The sequence below is a fragment of the Salmo salar genome, chromosome 13 (genome assembly GCF_965601325.2).
Source record: "Salmo salar chromosome 13, fSalSal1, whole genome shotgun sequence".
NCBI classification, from domain to species: Eukaryota; Metazoa; Chordata; class Actinopteri; order Salmoniformes; family Salmonidae; genus Salmo; species Salmo salar.
In genome coordinates, this window is record NC_138303.1 from 56,152,038 (window position 1) to 56,172,791 (window position 20,754).

The 20,754-nt window shown below is 44.8% G+C and overlaps 1 protein-coding gene across 8 annotated transcripts in view; it reads right to left on the minus strand.

Moving 5' to 3' along the window:
* Positions 1-3,889: 3,889 nt before the first annotated feature.
* The window catches only part of LOC106567420 (ankyrin repeat and KH domain-containing protein 1), a 68,874-nt gene continuing 52,009 nt past the window's right edge, over positions 3,890-20,754 (minus strand). For 5 of the 8 annotated variants that reach the window (XM_082960214.1, XM_082960211.1, XM_082960209.1 and 2 more), the window contains exons 25-34: positions 10,768-10,933; positions 9,133-9,643; positions 8,740-8,895; positions 8,368-8,517; positions 6,644-8,250; positions 5,757-5,930; positions 5,236-5,490; positions 4,844-5,049; positions 4,566-4,730; positions 3,890-4,468 (exon numbers count right to left, since the gene is read on the minus strand). In XM_082960214.1, coding sequence (XP_082816340.1) covers positions 4,409-4,468; positions 4,566-4,730; positions 4,844-5,049; positions 5,236-5,490; positions 5,757-5,930; positions 6,644-8,250; positions 8,368-8,517; positions 8,740-8,895; positions 9,133-9,643; positions 10,768-10,933 — 3,450 coding nt within the window. In that variant the 3' untranslated portion in view covers positions 3,890-4,408. The remainder of the gene's footprint in view (positions 4,469-4,565; positions 4,731-4,843; positions 5,050-5,235; positions 5,491-5,756; positions 5,931-6,643; positions 8,251-8,367; positions 8,518-8,739; positions 8,896-9,132; positions 9,644-10,767; positions 10,934-20,754) is intronic. The other 3 variants (XM_082960210.1, XM_014136647.3, XM_082960212.1) reach the window with 1 other exon arrangement.

A 20,754-nucleotide genomic window follows, 5' to 3' on the forward strand; every position in this document is an offset into this window, starting at 1 on the left:
ATAGTGGATTTATCGGTGGTGACAGTGTTTCCTAGCCTCAGTGCAGTGGGCAGCTGGGAGGAGGTGCTCTTATTCTCCATGGACTTTACAGTGTCCCAGAACTTTTTTGAGTTAGTGCTACAGGAAGCAAATTTCTGCTTAAAAAAAGCTAGACTTAGCTTTCCTAACTGCCTGTGTATATTGGTTCCTAACTTCCCTGAAAAGTTGCATATCACGGGGGCTATTCTATGCTAATGCAGAACGCCACAGGATGTATTTGTGAATGGCAAGTGCAGTCAGGTCTGGAGAGAGCCAAGGGCTATATCTGTTCCTGGTTCTAAATTTTTTGAATTGGGCATGCTCATTTAAGTTGGTGAGGAAGGCACTTTTAAAGAATAACCAGGCATCCTCTACTGACGGGATGAGGTCAATATCCTTCCAGGATACCTGGGCCAGGTCGATTAGAAAGGCCTGCTCACTTAAGTGTTTTAGGGAGCGTTTGACAGTGATGAGGGGTGGTCGTTTGACCGCAGACCCATTACGGATGCAGGCAATGAGACAGTGATCGCTGAAATCTTGGTTGAAAACAGCAAGTGTATTTGGAGGGCAAGTTGGTTAGGATGATATCTATGAGGGTGCCCGTGTTTACGGATTTGGGGTTGTACCTGGTGGGTTCATTGATAATTTGTGTGAGATTGAGGGCATCAAGCTTAGATTGTAGGATGGCCGGGGTGTTAAGCATGTCCCAGTTTAGGTCACCTAGCAGCAGGAGCTCTGAAGATAGATGGGGGGCAATAAATTCACATATGGTGTCCATGGCACAGCTGGGGGCAGAGGGTGGTCTAATAGCAAGCGGCAACAGTGAGAGACTTGTTTCTGGAAAGGTGGATTTTTAAAAGTAGAAACTCGAATTGTTTGGGTACAGACCTGGATAGTTTGACAGAACTCTGCAGGCTATCTCTGCAGTAGATTGCAACACCCCCCTTGGCAGTTCTATCTTGTCGGAAAATGTTATAGTTAGGGATGGACATTTTAGGGTTTTGTGGTCTTCCTAAGCCAGGATTCAGACACGGCTAGGACATCCGGGTTGGCAGTGTGTGCTAAAGCAGTGAATAAAACAAACTTAGGGAGGAGGCTTCTAATGTTAACATGCATGAAACCAAGGCTTTTACAGTTACAGAAGTCCACAAATGAGAGCACCTGGGGAGTAGGAGTGGAGCTAGGCACAGCAGGGCCTGAATTAACCTCTACATCACCAGAGGAGGAGTAGGATAAGTGTACGGCTAAAGGCTATCAGAACTGGTCGTCTAGTACGTTCAGAACAGAGAGTAAAAGGAGCAGGTTTCTGGGCACGATAGAATAGATTCAAGGCACTCACTGTATCTGGTCATAAAAGGCAGGGAAAACATGTTATGCAACCCAACTCTTGAGACTGCAGTGTGTCCTGAAGAGAGGGGGTAGGGAGTAGACAACATATACCTGTTGTCATACAGTTAATTCCCTCAGTTCTCTCGGAAAGGCTGCTGACTGATTTATCCTCCTCACACACATAGCCCCAGATCATTGCTGTAAACGAGAATGTGTTCCCAGTCAACACACCTGGTAAAATAACAGTTAAAAATAAATACAAATAACATGTACACTCCCACAGATGTTGACATATCGGATGAACTCATCATGACACAGATAATTTAATCTGTTTTTGCTTGATCCATACAATAAGGATGCTGCTAAAATTATGGAAACAGGTAAAAGTGCATTTAATGCAATAGGACTGCAAGTACTGTACATAAGTTCCTAAAAATGGCAAAAAATCAGCACCGAGTTCCTGAGGTCTATCTTTTAGGTACTGGTGCGCAAGGCGCTTTATTTTCCAAACTAGTAGCTACAGTACATTCCAGTGTGTTTTTCAATATCAGAGGCATCATGCCCATAGGGGGCCCTCAGATTTGTCCTGTTTAAACAAACGTTGTTTCTCTGAAATACTACTAGCCACATAGCAATTTTAGGAAGATGGCTTGAACTAGCCCAGATTGGGAACCAATCTCATAACTATACTGAACAAAAATATAAAACAACATGCAACAATTTGAAATATTTTACTGAGTTATAGGTCATTTCAGGAAATCAGTCAATTAGGCCCTAATCTATGGATTTCAAATAAATGGGCAGGGGTGCAGCCATGGGTGGACCTTGGAAGGCATAGGCCCACCCACATGACAGTCAGGCCCACCCACTGGGGAGCCAGGCCAGCCAATCAGAATGAGTTTTCCCCACAAAATGGCTTTATCACAGACAGCAATAGTCTTCTGACCCCCCCCCCCAGACAGGTGAAGAAGCTAGATGTGGAGGTCCTGGGCTGGCGAAATTACACGTGGTCTGCGGATGTGAGGCTGGTTGGATGTGACATTGGAGGCAGCTTATGGTAGAGAAATTTAGAAAAGCAAGCATTAACTAAATAAAACACATTCAATCTTCGACTCAGACTTTAGCAGAAAAGCATATTTAGTTTATTTTGAAATAGAACCACCAATCAGGAGGATACATAGTTCAAGAGGTATGATTAGATATGCAGAAAAACATTAACATAGAATTAAGCATATGATTATGTCCATTTCAGGTGTTAGAAAAAAAATCTCCAAACCCCCCCAGCCATCTTTACCTACTTTCTGCCCCCCTTTGATTTTTGTGGTGCATGATGCCCCTGTTCAATATGACACGTATTCGGCAGAATTCCCTTATTTTTGCATAACTTACCTCCAGGTGTCGTGGAGAACAGAGTGCCTCCGGGCGTCTGACTGTAGGAGTCGGGCAGCTGAGACCAGTCTTTCGACTGCTCAAAGCTACTGGGAATAGGGCAGTTAAGGCCTATGCTGCAGTTACAATTAGAAGACATTGCAGAAAGTCGATGAATAAACAAATAAGTTATATAAAAGGAATTAAAAGTTCCAAAACAAAAACAGCCTGGCCAAATTATTGCTGATCAATGTCAACTCTGGCCTATAGTCAACTAATGCTGCGCCAACTCGAAAGTTTGTTTGGAAACACGGGACCGCTGGGAGACACACACCACGTCAAGATTGACATACTCAATATGCTCTGAGAGGCACGTGCAGGTGTTTATGAAAAAGCTGCTGATGAGAGGCATGGTTTAGTTTCGGTGTCGCAATCACACCTTACTTATTTATGATACAACTGCGCTAAAATACCTTTTACAGCTCACAATAACATTGTTGACTCAGTATGAATGGAAATGAACCAAGTCTCATGATTTAATGGGGCTGGCGGACCGTTTAGATCTTTGTGTACTGTGTAAATGAGGACTAGGAAATAAAAGTTTGATGTCACCTATTTATTTGTCTATGTGACGTCGTGACAATGTTATTCAAAGTGTTATCATCCAAGACTGCTTTATTTTCTCAGATTGTGTGACAGTCGTCTCATTAAATGTCATTCCCAGTCAATCTTGGTTGTTTTGAAAGAAAAAAAGTTACTCAAACATCCTCAGCCTTACTTGTTTACAATCAAAATACATCTTATTCAAAAACAAGGCAGATGAGCCATTATCCATTTAAACAGGATAACGAGATACTGTAGTAATCTGTCAAAACATACTGAGCTTTTGGGTGTTATCTGGGTAGACAATTTATTGCTGGTGGGGCTCTATTGAATGTAAAATAATTGCCAGATTGCAGTCTCTTGTGGAAACTTTTTGATGCATGCAAGACAGTTACAAGATGATAAATAGAACCCCCTGCCAGAATATGCAGTCAATGAGTGATGACATCATCATGAGTAAACATGACACTGAAGTCTACAGACCAAGGACACTTCAAATCAACAAGTGTATGGAGAATCATGAGGTGTATGTCATGACGTTAATGCAATAAGAATAGAAAGGCGAAGATGGTACAGTTCCGTCTTTTTTATTGAATATTAAGGTAAATATTTCACATTAATACAGGCTACGTAAAGTAGAGCCACTATACGACATGAAATGTACTCTCATTTGAACCCTTTTTAGTATGTAAACAATTATACATGTATTTACCACTCTAAAAGGTCTGATTTATCTCTTTATGTTATCACCTAGTTCTTGGGCTGAGTATAAATAGCGTACAGTCCTGTAGAGCCCTGCAGACCAAGAACAATTCATGTGGGGCTTTTAAAGTCAAAATAATGGCTATACTACGCAGAGAATGGATCCTGTTGAACAGGCAAATCGGTTTGTTCATAGACATTGGTAAACACATTACAGCCCACACTGGATTTGTCTTTTTAGTTAGGCACATCAAAATGGTGTCCAACCATCCAATTCCTCCTTTCTGGACACACCCTAGGTTAATATCGTTGAATATTATGTAATTATCTGGTTCTCTTAAACGTGTATGAGTCTTGTTACTGGTCCTATGCTTTCATGGCCGCGTGTTTAGTTGACATGATTCAGGTGCACATTCCCAACGTGCGGGGCCCAAGTCCCAGGCCAGACCTAAAACGACAAGTTTTCATCACTTAGCTACAAAACCACAACAGTGAGGACTGAGTAATGGTGAAAATAAGTGAAGAATGTTTACGGGAGTGCTTACCTGCTGGGGGTCTGAGTTATCTGCAGAGTTAGAGACCACCTTCATTATGGGGTTCCAGGCAGGGTCAGCGTTATGGAGCCCGTTGTACACGGGGCCCCCGGGGGCCTCTTCCATAGGAGGGTGGGGAGGAATCATCGTCCCGCCATACATTGATATTGGCAAACCCTCGAAAGGACAATAAGAGAGAGAAGTGGTAAACATTTTGTTTTTGTGATAGATCACATAGGATCACTCGCACCAGGAGATCTTTGCACCAACTACTTAGCGGTGTCCGTTACCTTTGGGAAGTCCATAAAGTTGGTGGGCATGGGCTGATGGAAGGTGTTGGAGGGGTTCACAATGCCCGTGTCGTCCCGCTCCATGGCCTGGTGTTGGGAGAAAGCACTCTGCTCCTGCATCTGCTGGTGCATCACGTGACCGCCCATCAGGGGCTGAGACCAGCCCGACATCGCCTCTGAAGGTGGAGGGTAAGAGGAGGGGAGGACTGAGATTTTGGATGGTGTGAGAGTTAATCGTCATGTAAAAAAAAACATTTGAAGACACAGAAGACATTGACAATATAGTTCAAAACCTTACAAGAAACATCTTAAGACTCTGAAGTTAAAAGATGATCAGGTCTACATCTATCCATTGTGCACTAACCCCATCCACCTTCACCCTGAACACTCACCAGAAGCACTGCCCACTCCGAAGGACCAGATGCCCCCCTGTCCGACAGGCGGTGTGTAGCTGGCAGTGAGCATGGCGTGGTTGACAGAGCCCGTCTGGCGGATACGTGCCAGGCGCTCGGTGCCGATGGGAGGGGGCACCTTGCGGTCTTGCTGGCTATTGCTGCTGGGCTTAGCCTGAATCAGAGCCGTGGTCACCATGGATGAACAGAGAGGGGACGAGCCCCCAGATGACACAGAGGGCACTGGGGACTCACCTGAGGGAGGGGAAAAGGCTTGGCTTGTTAACTTTCCAAATGTTAGATTAATCAAATACTTAGGATAAAATCAGATTAAATCATTTGATTTGGCTACATTTACTTTCATTCTTTTACCAAGTGACTGTCTCTGTGTCCCACCTTGACAGTAGACAATGAAGCTAATGTACTTTGTTTACAAAACAACAAAAAACAGGAGGGGGGGGGGGGCACAGAACATCTATGAAGCAACGGCCCTGTTCCCTCTCCCTGTGTTGTGTTCTTACAGGAGGTGGAGGCGCTCCAGGGGTGAGGAGAGAAGTGCTGGCGGCTGAAGGAGGGCGTGCCCACGGAGGCCGGACCCTGCAGGTACACTGGACTGCAAGAAATACTGGTGGCGAAGCTAGTCAGAGCAGCAGACGAAGAGATGGAGTTTCCCGAAGGGTCCATTGGGTGCATTCCTGAAACAAAGAGTTCAACTGACCCGGTTAAATGATGTAGGCACAAACCACTGTAATAAACTGAACTAGTCTGTCTATATACAGGTTACTGCCAAAATAAAGGAAGCAGTTGAGTAAATAAATTAGGGTTCTGGTTCCTATGGTGTTGGGTGCATTTTCCTTGCATGGGTTAGGTCCACTCAACCCCTTAAAGGGCAAGGTAAATGACAATGCAACCATCCACAGGGCACAAGTGGTCATTGAATGGTTTGATGAGCATGAAAACAATGTAAACCTTACGTCATGGCCGTCTCAGTCACCAGATCCCAACCCAATTGAACACTAATGGGAGATTCTGGAGTAGCGCCTGAGACAGTGTTTACCACCACCATCTAATTATTATTTATTGTGGAAGAATGGTGTCGCATCCCTCCAATAGAGTTCCAGACGCTTGTAGAATCAATGCCAGGGCTCATTGATGCTGTTCTGGCGGCTAGTGGTGGTCCAACGCCCTATTAAGACACTTTAATGTCGGCGTTTCCTTTATTTTGTCAGTTCATTCATGTATGTATGTGTGTGTATATATATATGTGAAGAGTACTGCTTTGTGGAATCAGTTTATTTTTTGTTTCTATGGAACAAAAGTATTGTCTTGGAGTTGGACTCCATGGAGCTATGGGTTATGTCTGTGTGTGTGTCTGTGTGGTGGAGTCTTTATGGTCCTTGTTGCTTACCGATTGGACTGGTGACAATCCTCTGGGTGTTACAGCGGAACCCTGGTGCCTTGGAGCCATCAGGAGGGGGCACCACGTTCTCCATCTGTCCCATGCCCCCTATATAGGCCGGCGGAGCGGTGTAAGGCTGCTCAGGAGGGGTCCGGGCAGGCAGGTGACATGCTCCCCACACCTGGTTGTTGCCCACCTGGTTGCTGTCAAACATGCTGCTGAAATGGTTGAAGAGGGCTGTGGGGCCGTAGTTGGGGGGCAGCTGCTGGGCCTTGCCCCCGTGGATGTGCATCTGGGAGCCGTTCATCATGCCCATGTTGGAGGACATCTGCTGCTGCATGGAGGGGGTTGCCATGCCCTGGCTGGCATGCTGCGGTTTCTGACGTGGCTCCTGGGATGCTCCAGAGGGTACAAATACAGACTGGTGCTCCTGTGGAGATGCCCCAGCTGCCATGGGGTAGAACTGGGCCGAGGGCTGCATGCGTGAGGGAGCAGGCAATGCGTAGTGAGGTAAAGTGCTGCTGGTGTGTGTGACCGTGCTGCCCCCTGCTGGTGCAGAGCGAGACGTGGGCAGGAGGGAGCAGGGAGGCTGGGCGGCCCGGAGGCTGGGCTCTGTGCTGGAGGAGGAGGGGAGGGGCTGCTGCTGCTGCTGTCGGCTATCTGGCTGCTGGGAGGGCAGTGGTGGTGGAGCAGTGGGAGCTGTGAAGTGCATGGGGCCGGTGGAGTTGGAGCCTTCAGATGCTCCACCTTGGACAGGTGCCGCTGTGTCTGGAAGGGACTTCTCTTTACCAGGCGTGGCGCAGCCAGCAGGCTCTGGCTTGGAAATGAGTAGCTGCTGTGCAGGTGGGGCGATAGGCACAGGAGGGGAGGGTGGGGTAGAGGGCGTGGTGGGGGGTGCAGCGGCCACCTGCATAGCGGGCGCACCACTAATGATCGAGGTGACCACTGCCATGCTGGCCGTCTTTGATTCACCAGAGAAGAGCTGCTTCCTGACAGAGGAGGGCATGGGGGTGCCAGAGGGTGCAGATCTGGAGGGAGAGGCGGTGGCTGCAGGGCCTGCTATAAAGGTAGGGGCTGTGTACTCTGGATGGGCAGCGGAGGCAGCCAAGGGCCGGGGAGCAGTGGTCCCGTTGTGCTTGGGAGAGCTGTTAGTGCTGGCGGGGCTGACGGGACGCACCGGGAACGGGCCCCAGGTGTTGGGCGACGGAGAGAAGGTGCCACCGAACTGTGCCATGGGCAGGCGTGGGTGTCGGATGTGGTGCATGGTCTGGGCGGCCAGCAGGGCCAGGTGGGGGTTGGAGTACGCCAGAGGAAGTGAAACAAAAGGGGGCCTCACTCCAGGAGACAGGTTCTTCCCCATCTTCCCTCCCTGTTGAGAGACGGAGGACGACTGGAAGGACACAGCGGACGACGGCAACACTGATGCCAGGCCCTTGGAGCCAGCCGCCGTAGTGTTGGTGGCCCCTGTGGAGGTGGTGTAGGTGGAGCCAATCTTGGTGCTGGTGCCAGGGGCGCGGATGTGGTTTCTGGGGATCAGGTCTTCCAGCTCCTTGGCTGGGTCCTGGATCAGGGCGCTGATCAGCTGCACGGCGTGTCGAGTCGACTCTGTGCCACCTCTGAAAGACCAGAGGGAAAGGAAGAAAAGCAGGTGTGTGTCAGACAGTAAAAATGACTATGATATGATATACTGACAGACTGTTCTGTGAAAGCAGTAAACAGTGGGCTGGTCTAACCTGATTGTGATCATCCTCTCTCCATTCTTGTCCTTCTGTTTGTCCACGTCGATGTGAGCACCGGTCACATCCTGAATGGCAGTGATATTACAGCCACCTCTGCCCATGATCCGAGACACCACAGAGGCAGGCACCGACAGCTTCTTTGACCTGAGAAAAAACACAAGCAATTCAATTAATATATATGTGTCATATGTCTTTACATTCCACAACTATGTAGTAGATACCAGTGGCAGTTGATTGTTATACATTACAAACTAAAGCAATGGAGATGCTAAACAGGGACATACTGTACTCCTACTGTCTTTATGCATAACAGTAACTACAGTAGAGACTGTTTGATTTGAGGCACATTCCTGTGAGCCAACCCACCTTCGCACCACCTCCTTCCAGCCTTCTTCTCTCTTCTGGCCCCTCTTGGGGCTGGTGAGGTTCATCTTGCTGATGGGCGAGGTGACTGGCAGTGAAATGGTTCTGAACGAGGAGGGAAGGGAACTGGGCGTCAAGTCGTTTATGCGGTCATGGATTCTGAGAAGAAAGAATACGGAATAATAAACTTGAGAGAACCCTGCGGTGTACCTAAAACAATTCAGATGGAAGAATCCTGCATGTGTCCTTTCTGCATTTTGCACTAAAGCCAGAGAAAACAAACTAACAAAGGTTCTATTTTTACCACTACAGCAGTATACTAGTTAAAGGACTAACAAAAGGTTATATTTTTAGTTTGGATACACAGCAGTGGAGCAAAAAAGACTAGCCACTTACTTATGGTGTGGTTTGGAGATGGACACAGTGATCTTGTCGTCTCGGGAGCTGTGCAGTGATGTGCACTGCCTCTTCTCAGGGACCGGCTGGGGCTGCTGGCTCACCACTGAGGGAGCAGACGATGAAGAGCAGGAGGAAGACAAAGAGGGCAGGTCCGGTAGGTAGTTGAGCTCCTGGCTCTTGCCTCCGCTGCTGCTCTCGCTGTTGCAGTCGGTACTGTCCAAGTTGTCCGAGTCGCTTCCACCCGGCACCCCGCCACCCCTGGGCTCCCCGTGGATCTTGTTTTTGTTAGCCTTCTGCTGAGCCAGCGCCACCTGGGGGTCTTGCAGGATGATGGGCTCGCTGGGGGAGTCCTTGGTCTTGTTCTTCTTGTTCTTGCGGTTGGTGCTGGGCGTGGTCGTCACATTGGCTCGTTTCTTGCCGAAGGCGTTGGTGAAGGTGCTGGAGGTGGCTGAGATGCCAATGGTGGTGGTTGTGGTAGCGCTGGGCGGGTCAATGGGGACATCGCCGTCTACACAGACATTTTACATTTACATTTTAGTCATTTAGCAGACGCTCTTATCCAGAGCGACTTACAGTAGTGAATACATACATTTTATACATTTGATGCATTTTATTTTTTTTTGTACTGGCCCCCCGTGGGAATCGAACCCACAACCCTGGCGTTGCACACACCATGCTGGCGTTGCAAACACCATGCTCTACCAACTGAGCCACAGGGAAGGCAAACCATGAGACAAGGAAGGAAAATGTTATTTACCCTTATTTTACAATTGTAAATTAACATAAAAAAAATAATTTAAGGTCATTAGAAAGACGCTGGGTGGCTTTGTCTCAGTTGAGATGTATACTGAACAAAAAAATAAACACAACACGTAAAGTGTTGGTCCCATGTATCATGAGCTGAAGAAAAAAAATTGGCATGCTGGCTGCAGGAATGTCCATCAGAGCTATTGCCAGAGAACTGAATGTTAATTTCTCTACCATAAGCCTCCTCCAACATTATTATAGAGAATTTGGCAGTACGTCCAACCGGCCTCACAACCACAGACCATATGTACGGCGTTGTGTGGGCGAGCGGTTCGCTGATGTCAACGTTGTGAACAGAGTGCCCCATGGTGGCGGTGGGGTTAAGGTATGGGCAGGCATAAGCTACAAACAGCGAACACAATTGCATTTCAAATATGGCAATTTGAATGCACAGAAATACCCCGTGACGGGATCCTGAGAACCAATGCAAGGCCCATTTTTTTTAAAGGTATCTGTGACCAAAATATGCATATCTGTATTCCCAGGCATGTGAAATCCATTGATTAGGGCCTAATGAAATTACTTAAATTGACTGGTTTCCTCACATGAACTGTAACTCAGCAAAGCTATCTTTTAAATTGTTGCATGTTGCGTTTATATAAGTGTTCAGTATATTCTTCTTTCAGTTATAATAGGGAAACAAAACAGGCTGTAAATAAATGAGTAGCTTGTTTAATTGTGACTTCAATATCCCTTCAGTCACGCAGACAGAGACACAGTTTATCTAGGAAAAAGGTCATCTTAAACAGCAATACAACGCTGATATCAGAAGCTGGAATAAGCTATTATAGGCTGTAAAGGTTGAGTTGGTAAATAGGTGCTCACCCTCGGAGGAGTCTTGGTCCTGGTCCTGTAACTCCAGGTCCTCCTCCTTTACTTTGGCCTCTTCCTCCTCCAGCTTCCTCTTCTGCTCTTCCTTCTTCTTCTTGCGTTTCTCCTTACGCTTCTCACGCTTAGCAGCCAGGGCTTGCTTCTTACTTTCCTCCCTAGACTGTACACCCCAAGCAAAAACAGTTGATTACAATATCTACAGAGACCTGTAAATCCATACAGATAAATGAGGAGCAGAAGGTTCGTGTCCCAAATGACCCCCTATTCCCTATTTACTGCACCACTATTGACCAGGGCCCATAAGTAGTGGATCATTCTACAGAACTGTTGCAAATTGAGGTTGGACATTTTTCCAAAACACTCAGCATGCATGCCTTCAGCATATGTCAGGTAGATATCCAGTGCATTCAGAAAGTATTCATACCCCTTGACTTATTCCACACTTTGTGTTACAGTCAATTCAAAATGGATTAAATATTACTTTTTCCCCCTCACTCTTCTACACACAATACCCAAATGACAAAGTGAAAACATGTTTTTAGACATTTTTGCACATTTATTGAAAATTAAATACAGAAATATCTAAAATACATAATTATTCCCACTCGAGTCAATACTTACCAGAAGCACCTATGGCAGCGATTACAGCGGTGAGTCTTTCTGGTTAAGTCTCTAAGAGCTTTCCACACCTGGATTGTGCAACATTTGCCCATTGTTATTTCCGAAATTCTTAAACCTCTTAATTTGGTAGTTGATCTTCAAGTAGATTTAGGTCAAAACTGTAACTAGGCCATTCAGGAAAATTCATTGTCTTCTTGGTAAGCAACTAGTGTAAATTTGGCATTGTTATAATTGTCCTGCTGAATGGTGAATTAATCTCCCAACGTCTGGTGGAAAGCAGACAAGCTTTTCCTCTAGGATTATGCCTGTGTTTAGCTCCAGTCCATTTAAAAAAAATCTTATCCTGAAAATTCCCCCGTACTTAACCATTCATTACAAGCATACCCATAACATGATGCAGCCACCACTATGCTTGAAAATATGGAGAGTGGTACTCAGTAATGGGTTGTATTGGCCCCAATCATAACACTTGTATTCAGGACAAAAAAAGTAATTGCTTTGCCACATTTTTTTTGCAGTATTACTTACATGCCTTGTTGTAAACAGGATGCATGTTTTGGAATATTATTATTCTGTACAGGCATCCTATTTACTCTGTCAATTAGGTTAGTATTGTGGAGTAACTACAATGTTGTAGACCATCCTTAGAGCCCTCCTATCACAGCCATTAAACTCTGTTTTAAAGTCAACATTGGCCCCATGGTGAAATTAGGAAGGGCGTCTATCTTTGTAGTGACTGGGTGTATTGACACATCATCCCAAGTATAATTAATAACTTCACCATCATGCTCTAAGGGATATTCAATGTCTGTTTTTTTTATTAAAATATCCATCTACCAATAGGTGACCACCTTTGGGAGGCATTAGAAAACGTCCCTGGTCTTCGTGGTTGATTTTGTGTTTTAAATTACTGCTCGACTGAGGGACCTTACAGATACAGTTGAAGTCGGAAGTTTACATAGACTTTAGCCAAATACATTTAAACTCAGTTTTTCATAATTCCTGACATTTAATCCTAGTAAAAATTCCCTGTTTTAGGTCAGTTAGGATCACCACTTCATTTTATGAATGTGAAATGTCAGAATAATAGTTCAGAGAATGATTTATTTCAGCTTTTATTTTTTTCATCACATTCCCAGTGGGTCAGAAGTTTACATACACTCAATCAGTATTCAGTAGCGTTGCCTTTAAATTGTTTATCTTGGGTCAAACATTTCGGGTAGCCTTCCACAAGCTTCCCACAATAAGTTGGGTGAATTGTGGCCCATTCCTCCTGAGAGAGCTGGTGTAACTGAGTCAGGTTTGTAGGCCTCCTTGCTCGCACATGCTTTTTCAGTTCTGCCCACAAATATTCTATGGGATTGAGGTCAGGGCTTTGTGATGGCCACTCCAATACCTTGACTTTGATGTCCTTAAGCCATTTTGCCACAACTTCGGAAGTATGCTTGGGGTCATTGTCCATTTGGAAGACCCATTTGTGACCAAGCTTTAACTTCCTGACTGATGTCTTGAGATGTTGCTTCAATGCATCCACATAATTTTCTTTCCTCATGATGCCATCTATTTTGTGAAGTGCACCAGTCCCTCCTGCAACAAAGCACCCCCACAACATGATGCTGCCTCCCCCGTGCTTCACGGTTGGGATAGTGTTCTTCGGCTTGCAAGCCTCCCCCTTTTTCCTCCTAACATAATGATGGTCATTATAGCCAAACAGTTCTATTTTTGTTTCATCAGACCAGAGGACATTTCTCCAAAAAGTACAATCTTTGTTCCCATGTGCAGTTACAAACCGTAGTCTGGCTTTTTTAATGGCAGTTTTGGAGCAGTGGCTTCTTCCTTGTTGAGTGGCCTTTCAGGTTATGTCGATATAGGACTCGTTTTACTGTGGATATAGATACTTTTGTACCGGTTTCCTCAAGCATCTCCACAAGGTCCTTTGCTGCTGTTCTGGGATTGATTTGCACTTTTTGCACCAAAGTACGTTCATCTCTAGGAGACAGAACACGACTTCTTCCTGAGCGGTATGATGGCTGCGTGGTCCCATGGTGTTTATACTTGCGTACTATTGTTCGTACAGAAGAACGTGGTACCTTCAGGCGTTTGGAAATTGCTCCCAAGGATGAACCAGACTTGTGGAGGTCTGCCATTTCTTCCTGAGGTCTTGGTTGATTTCTTTGGATTTTCCCATGATGTCAAGAAAAGAGGCACTGAGTTTGAAGGTAGGCCTTGAAATACATCCACAGGTACACCTCCAATTGAGTCAAATTATATCAATTAGCCTATCAGAAGCTTCTAAAGCCATGACATCCTTTTCTGGAATTTTCCAAGCTGTTTAAAGGCACAGTCAACTTAGTGTACGTAAACTTCTGACCCACTGGAATTGTGATACAGTGAATTATAAGTGAAATAATCTGTCTGTAAACAATTGTTGGAAAAATTACTTGTGTCATGCACAAAGTAGATGTCCTAACCGATTTGCCAAAACTATAGTTTCTTAACAAGAAATTTGTGAAGTGGTTGAAAAATGAGTTTTAATTATACAACAACCTAAGTGTATGTAAACTTCAGACTTCAACTGTAATTGTATGTGGGGTACAGAGATGAGGTTGTCATTTAAAGAAAAAAAATCATATTCAACACTATTGCTGCAAACAGAGAATCCATTTCACTTTATTTTATTTAACCTTTATTTAACTAGGCAAGTTAGTTAAGAACAAATTGTTATGACAAATTCAATGACGGCCAACCAAAAGGCAAAAGGCCTGCTGCGGGGACTGGAATTAAAAATGAAAATATAGGACAAAACACACAACACTACAGAGACCTAAGACAGCAACACAGGATGGTAGGAACACAAAATGACAACATGATAGCAACACAACATGGCAGCAACACATGTTAGCAGCACAAAACAGGGTCAAACATTATTGGGCACAGACAATAGCACAAAGGGTAAGAAGGTAGAGACAACAATACATCACGCAAAGCAGCCACAACTGTCAGTAAGTGTCCATGATTGAGTCTTTGAATGAAGAGACAGATAAAACTGTCCAGTTTGAGTGTTCGTTGCAGCTTGTTCCAGTTGCTAGCTGCAGCGAACTGAAAAGACGAGCGACCCAAGGATGCGTGTGCTTTGGGGACCTTTAACAGAATTTGAATGGCAGAACGGGTGTTGTATGTGGAGGATGAGGGCTGCAGTAAATATCTCAGATGGGGGGGGGGGGTATTTGTGAGGCCTAAGAGTGTTTAATAAATAAGCATCAACCAGTAGGTTTTGCGACAGGTATACAGAGATGACCAGTTTACAGAGGAGTATAGTGCGCAGTGATGTGTCCTACAAGCAGGATTGGTGGCAAATCTGATGGCCGAATGGTAAAGAGCACCCTTACCTGCCGATCTATAAATTACGTCTTTAATCTAGCATGGGTAGGATGGTCATCTAAATCAGGGTTAGTTTGGCAGCTGGGGTGAAAGAGGAGCGATTACGATAGAGGAAAGCAAGTCTAGATTTAACTTTAGCCTGCAGCTTTCATATGTGCTGAGAGAAGGACAGTGTACAGTCTAGCCATACTCCCATGTACTTGTATGAGGTGACTACCTCAAGCTCTAAACCCTCAGAGGTAGTTATCAGACCCGTGGGGAGAGGGGCATTCTTCTAACCAAACCACATGACCTTTGTTTTGGAGGTGTTCAGAACAAGGTTAAGGGCAGGGAAAGCTTGTTGGACACTAAAAAAAGCTTTGTTGTTGAGCGTTTAACACAAAATCCTGGGAGGGAGCAGCTGAGTATAAGACTGTATCAGGTTATAACCAGAAAGGTTATCAGTATTCAAAACACTCTTCCAACACATCTGGATTGGAGCTGTGAACCCACACTTTCAATTGATCCATTTAAGGTAATAAGCTTCTAGTGTTAACGTGCAGAAAACCCAGGCTTTTACGGGAGCAGAAGTCAGTGAAGCAGATATCAGAGCACAAGTCAGAATTGGGGCTAGCAACAGTAGATGGGCCAGCGTGTACATGCACATTTTCAGATATCATCAACAGTAATACAATCAAAGCACGGCACAGGACAGGGAGAGCTCTGCAGTGCTGATTTATGACATTTGAATGTGCATTAGAATGGCAACAAGATCATGTTGTACAGCAATTTCATCAGGTAACATGAATACAAAGCCGGCGAGAGGTGATTAGAATAGGATGGGGGCCAAAAGTCAGTGTAACCAATAGAGAGTCTGAGTCCCATGGTTGGGTAAATAATAAAGTTCATAGTCAACAAAGCATGCAGGAGTCATGAGGCAAATAGCAAAATGCACAAGAAAAAATATATCAACAACTTGGGGCTAGCCATTGTAAGTTCAGAGTCAATCGCCCCAACAGTGCCTGTGTGCTGGAGGAGAGCGAAAGCTCGGGAGAGAGGGGGTAGTGTGGTGCGGGTACCTGTACAAGACATAGGGCGACAAGCCAGGGCAGACGGTGAACAGATCACCATGTGGATTCCAAGCAGCAGTGCAGCAGGCAACGGGAGTGGGTGTGAAGCACATTTTTACTCCTGAACTTATTTACAATTGCCATAACAAAGGGGTTGAATACTTATTGACTCAAGACATTTCAGCTTTTCATTAAATTTGTCAAAAAATATTTAAAAAAAAACAATTCCACTTTGACATTATGGGGTATTATGTTCAGGCCAGAGACCAAAAAAAATTATGTAATTCAGGCTGTAACACAAAATGTGGAAAAAGTAATGTGGAACACTAGCTGACTTGTGACAGTCTTATGTACGTAGAGCCATCACCATGCGCAACATGAGTGTCATGAGCATACAAAACATACATTTCTAAAAGCTTACCCAAAAAATGTTTACCGCAAAGAAAGCATACCTTGTAGAATGAAATCAGGATGGTTTGTGTCAATTGTGTCAAAGGATGAAACAAAACATAGACATGAGATGTCCCTTGCTGATAGTATGCTAAAAACGAGGAACATTTCAAGCAGAGGGAGACGGCAGCAGCGGAAAAAATATATAATGCCAGTGCTTCCCAGAGAATGCGGAAGTTGAGAGCAAAGCCGAGAGAAAAAGCAGAGAGTGTCAAGAAAATAAAATGTTAGAATACAACAGGTACAACCTTACCGGGAAATTCTTACGAGCCCTTAACTCTATTTCTTGAACTGCATTGTTGGTTAAGAAAATATTTACCAAATAAACTAATAAAATTAAAAAGTAACAAGAACATAATAATGAGCTATATACAGGAGATACCGGTACCGAGTCAATGTGCGGGGGTTACAGGTTAGTCGAGGTAATTTGTAAAGTGACTATGCATACCGTAGATAATTAAAGCAGTGTAAAAACTAAGTAAAATACACTGGGTGGCCATTTGTTTAATTGTTCAGCAGTCTTACGGCTTGGGGTTGAAGCTGTCAAGGAGCCTTTTGGACCTAGACTTGGCGCTCTGGTACCGCTTGCCATGCGGTAGCAGAGGGAACAGTCTATGACTTGGGTGACTGGAGTCGGACACATTTTTTTGGGCTTCCTCTGACATGCCTAGTATATAGGTCCTGAATGTCAGGAAACTTGGACCCAGTAATGTACTGGACCGTACGCACTACCATCTGTAGTGCCTTACGGTCAGATGCCGCGCAGTTGCCATACCATGCTGTGATGCAACTGGTCAGGTTGCTCTCGATGGTGTAGTTGTAGAACTTTGAGGAACTGGGGACCCATGCCATATCTTTTCAATCTCCTGAGGGGGAATAGGCGTTGTCGTGCACTCTTCACAACTGTCTCAGTGTGTTTGGACCATGATAGTTTGTTGGTGATGTGGACCCGCTCCACTGCAGCCATCGATGTTAATGACAGCCGGATTGGCCATCCTTTTCCTATAGTCCAAATCAGCTCCTTTGTCTTGCTCACATTGATGGATAGGTTCTTGTCCTGGCCTGACCTCCTCCCTAAAAGGTGGTCTAATCGTTGACGGTGATCAGGCCTACCACTGTTGTGTCGTCTGCAAACTTAATGATGGTGTTGGAGTTGTCCTTGGCCACGCAGTTATGGGTGAACAGGTAGTATAGGAGGGGACTAAGCATGCACCCCTGAGGATCACCGTGGCAGATGTTACCTACCCTTACCACCTAGGGGCGGCCCGTCAGGAAGTCCAGGATCCATTTGCAGAGGAAGGAGTTTAGTCCCAGGGTCCTTAGCTTAGTGATGAGCTTTGTGGGTACTATGGTATTTGAACGCTGAGCTGTAGTCAATGAACAGCATTCTCTCATAGGTGTTCCTTTTCTCCAGGTGGGAAAGGGCAGTGTGGAGTGAGTCATCTGTGGATCTGTTGGGGCGGTATGCGAATTGGAGTGGGTCTAGCATTTCTGGCATAATGGTGTTGGTGTGAGCCATGACCAGCCTTTCAAAGCACTTCATGGCTACCGACATGAGTACTTCACTTTCTTGGGACAGGGACTACGGTGGTCTGTTTCAAACATGTAGGTATTACAGGCATGGTCATGGAGAGGTTGAAAATGTCAGTGAAGACACTTACCAGTTGGTCCGCGCACACTTTGATTACACGTCCTGGTAATCCATCTGGCCCTGCGGCTCTGTGAATGTTGATCTGTTTAAAGGTCTTACTAACATCGGCTACAGAAAGCGTGATCACAGAATGGTGGTTGGTTGATGGTTCGTCTGAGGGCATAGCGGCAGTTCTAGCCTTCAGCTCGCTCCTTGAAAGCGGCAGTTGAAGCCTTTAGCTCGGTGCGGATGTTGCCTGTAATACATGGCTTCTTGTTGGGATATGTATGTACAGTCACTGTAGGGACGACGTCGTCGATGCACATTGATGAAGCCGGTGACAGGTGGTATACTCCTCAATGCCATTTGATGAATCCCGGAACATATTCCAGTCTGTGTTAGCAGTCCTGTAGTGTAGCATTCACGTCATCTGACCACTTCCGTATTGAGCAAGTAACTGGTACTTCCTGCTTTAGTTTTTGCTTGTAAGCGGGAATCAGGAAGATATAATTATGGTCAGATTTGACAAATGGAGGGCGAGGGAGAGCTTTGCATGCTTCTCTGTGTGTGGAGTAAAAGGTGGTCTCGAGTTTTTTTCCCCCCTCTGGTTGCACGTGACATGCTGGTAGAAATGAGGGAAAATGGATGTGTTTGCCTGCATTAAAGTAACCAGCCACTAAGAGCGCCGCTTTTGATGGGCATTTTCTTGTTTGCTTATGGCCTTAAATAGCTCGTTGAGTGCGGTCTTAGATGTAGCTGCTCTGTCCTGCCGATGAGCAGAAAAAACAGTAACAAGAACAGAATTATAGAAAAAGAAGGCAAAGCTGGCTTTCAATAAACTTGAACAGAGAGCAGCTAGGTCAAAAGAGGAGCATGAAAGAAATTTAAATGTGGAAAAATATTGTCAGGACAATGAAAAGACAAAGCAGGTGAAAGGACAACAGAAATTGGAGGCAAAGATAATTAATCTCAAGGAACTAGAGGATAAATTAGAATAACAGAGAAAGCAACTCGACCATTCTAAAAGAGCCTTGCTGACAGCAGTGCTGGTGTTGGGCTTCCATCTGCCAGAAAGAATAACTTTAAAAAGGCTAAAGCCTGTATGCCAAAACAGGCAACACAGTATGTCACTGCTACCGTGGACTTCATTGACAAGGCCTCACCGAGGAAGGCAGTCATTTTCTGTCAGAAGATCAGAAACACAGACGGGAATTTGGAAGTGGCAGTTGTTGAAGAATTAGCCAAAGGCCTATGAAAAGTCCAGACAATCTGCAACTAGGAAGGCTTTGGCTTGTTCACTGAATATGAATATGAAATAAAACTATAGAAACAGTTTGCAAAAAGATTTGGGGTCAGCAGAAAACTTTTAAGACAAGCAACAACATAAAACCCAGGAGGTCGACATAGATCAGTGGTCACCAACCGGTCAATCGCGATCCACTGGTTGATCTCCAAGGCATTCCTAGATGATCAGCAAACATTTCTGTAAAAAAAACGAACCATAAGCCTTGAGTTCCTATTTTGTTTTGTTTCTTTGTCTCGTGCTGTTGGTGTTGGCGCACCCGATTCAGCTGCCATGCGTGAACCATTTTATATGCCTGGAGGTACAAACTCTGCCTTCCCAGGGAGAGCAAATCAAGTGCACTATAAACCTACCACTGGCCAATCGTATGGCTCAGATTACTGTGTCAGCAGTAACGTAACAGGCATAAAAGAAAACTACAGCAAATTTGATACTGACATTTCTAAAGTTTGAAAACCATGACTAGAGAGACGAATACAGCAAAGAACTGCTGTTTTTATTAGTGAGTTCATGTTGAAATTTTTACTCAGCACTGTCAACACTTTAATAAACCATAAAATGTGGGTTCTCCCTTCTTCCACTTGCTCTACAACCAGCACTGCAGCTGCAATGAATGAGTAGGAAAGTGTATCGATAGGCTTGCGTTATTATTAGCGGCTTGTGTCTTTTTTAATATTTAGGAATAATATTTTACTTTCTCTGGTCATAGGAATAAAATTAATTTGTGCATGAAGCAGAAAATGCAGTGCAACTCGAGTTGCCATCAGCTGGAAGACTGGGCTCCTTTTTGGTCAGAGTCAGCGCAGGAAAGGAAGAGATGTTAAGAGTCAGACCCTCAGTCTGCTGCCCTCTCCCTCCGCTGAGACTGACCATCAGATTCAAGCTCCATCAGCCCAGTAAAATAAAATAAAAAAGCAAATTATTAAAACATATGCTCACTCAGCTGTGCCTCAAGTTGGGCTCTCCCCAACTAAAATAAAATCTTGGTAGACCGAAAGTCGTCTGTTCTTTCAATCTATTGGTCGGGGGGGGGGGAATTACGTTTATTGTTTCATATTAAGACACCCTGTGTGTTTTAATAAAATCAGCTATACGCAATGAGCTTGTCTGATACTTAAAGCTAACAGTTTGATGTCAATGCGGAGCTATACAGAGCCCTCCGCATTGTTACAACATTTGGGAGGCGCATGGCGATGCGGTACAGAGCTCGATTTGGCCTCCGCATGCCTCTGGAGGCTCCGCAATTGCGTCACACCCTCCATATGGAGCCTCCCACCACATTTTTGAATCAAGCATAAATTGGCTTTTATTCTAGGCCTCCTCAGTGAACTAATCCATTTTGATGGGTGCAAATATACATACAGTACCAGTCAAACGTTTGGACACATCTACTCATTCCAGGGATTTTTTATTGAATATTTTCTACATTGTAGAATAATAGTGAAGACAAAACTATGAAAAAACACATATGGAATCATGTAGTAGCCAAAAAAGTGAGGAACAAAAAATATATTTGAAATTCTTCAAAGTAGCCACACTTTACCTTG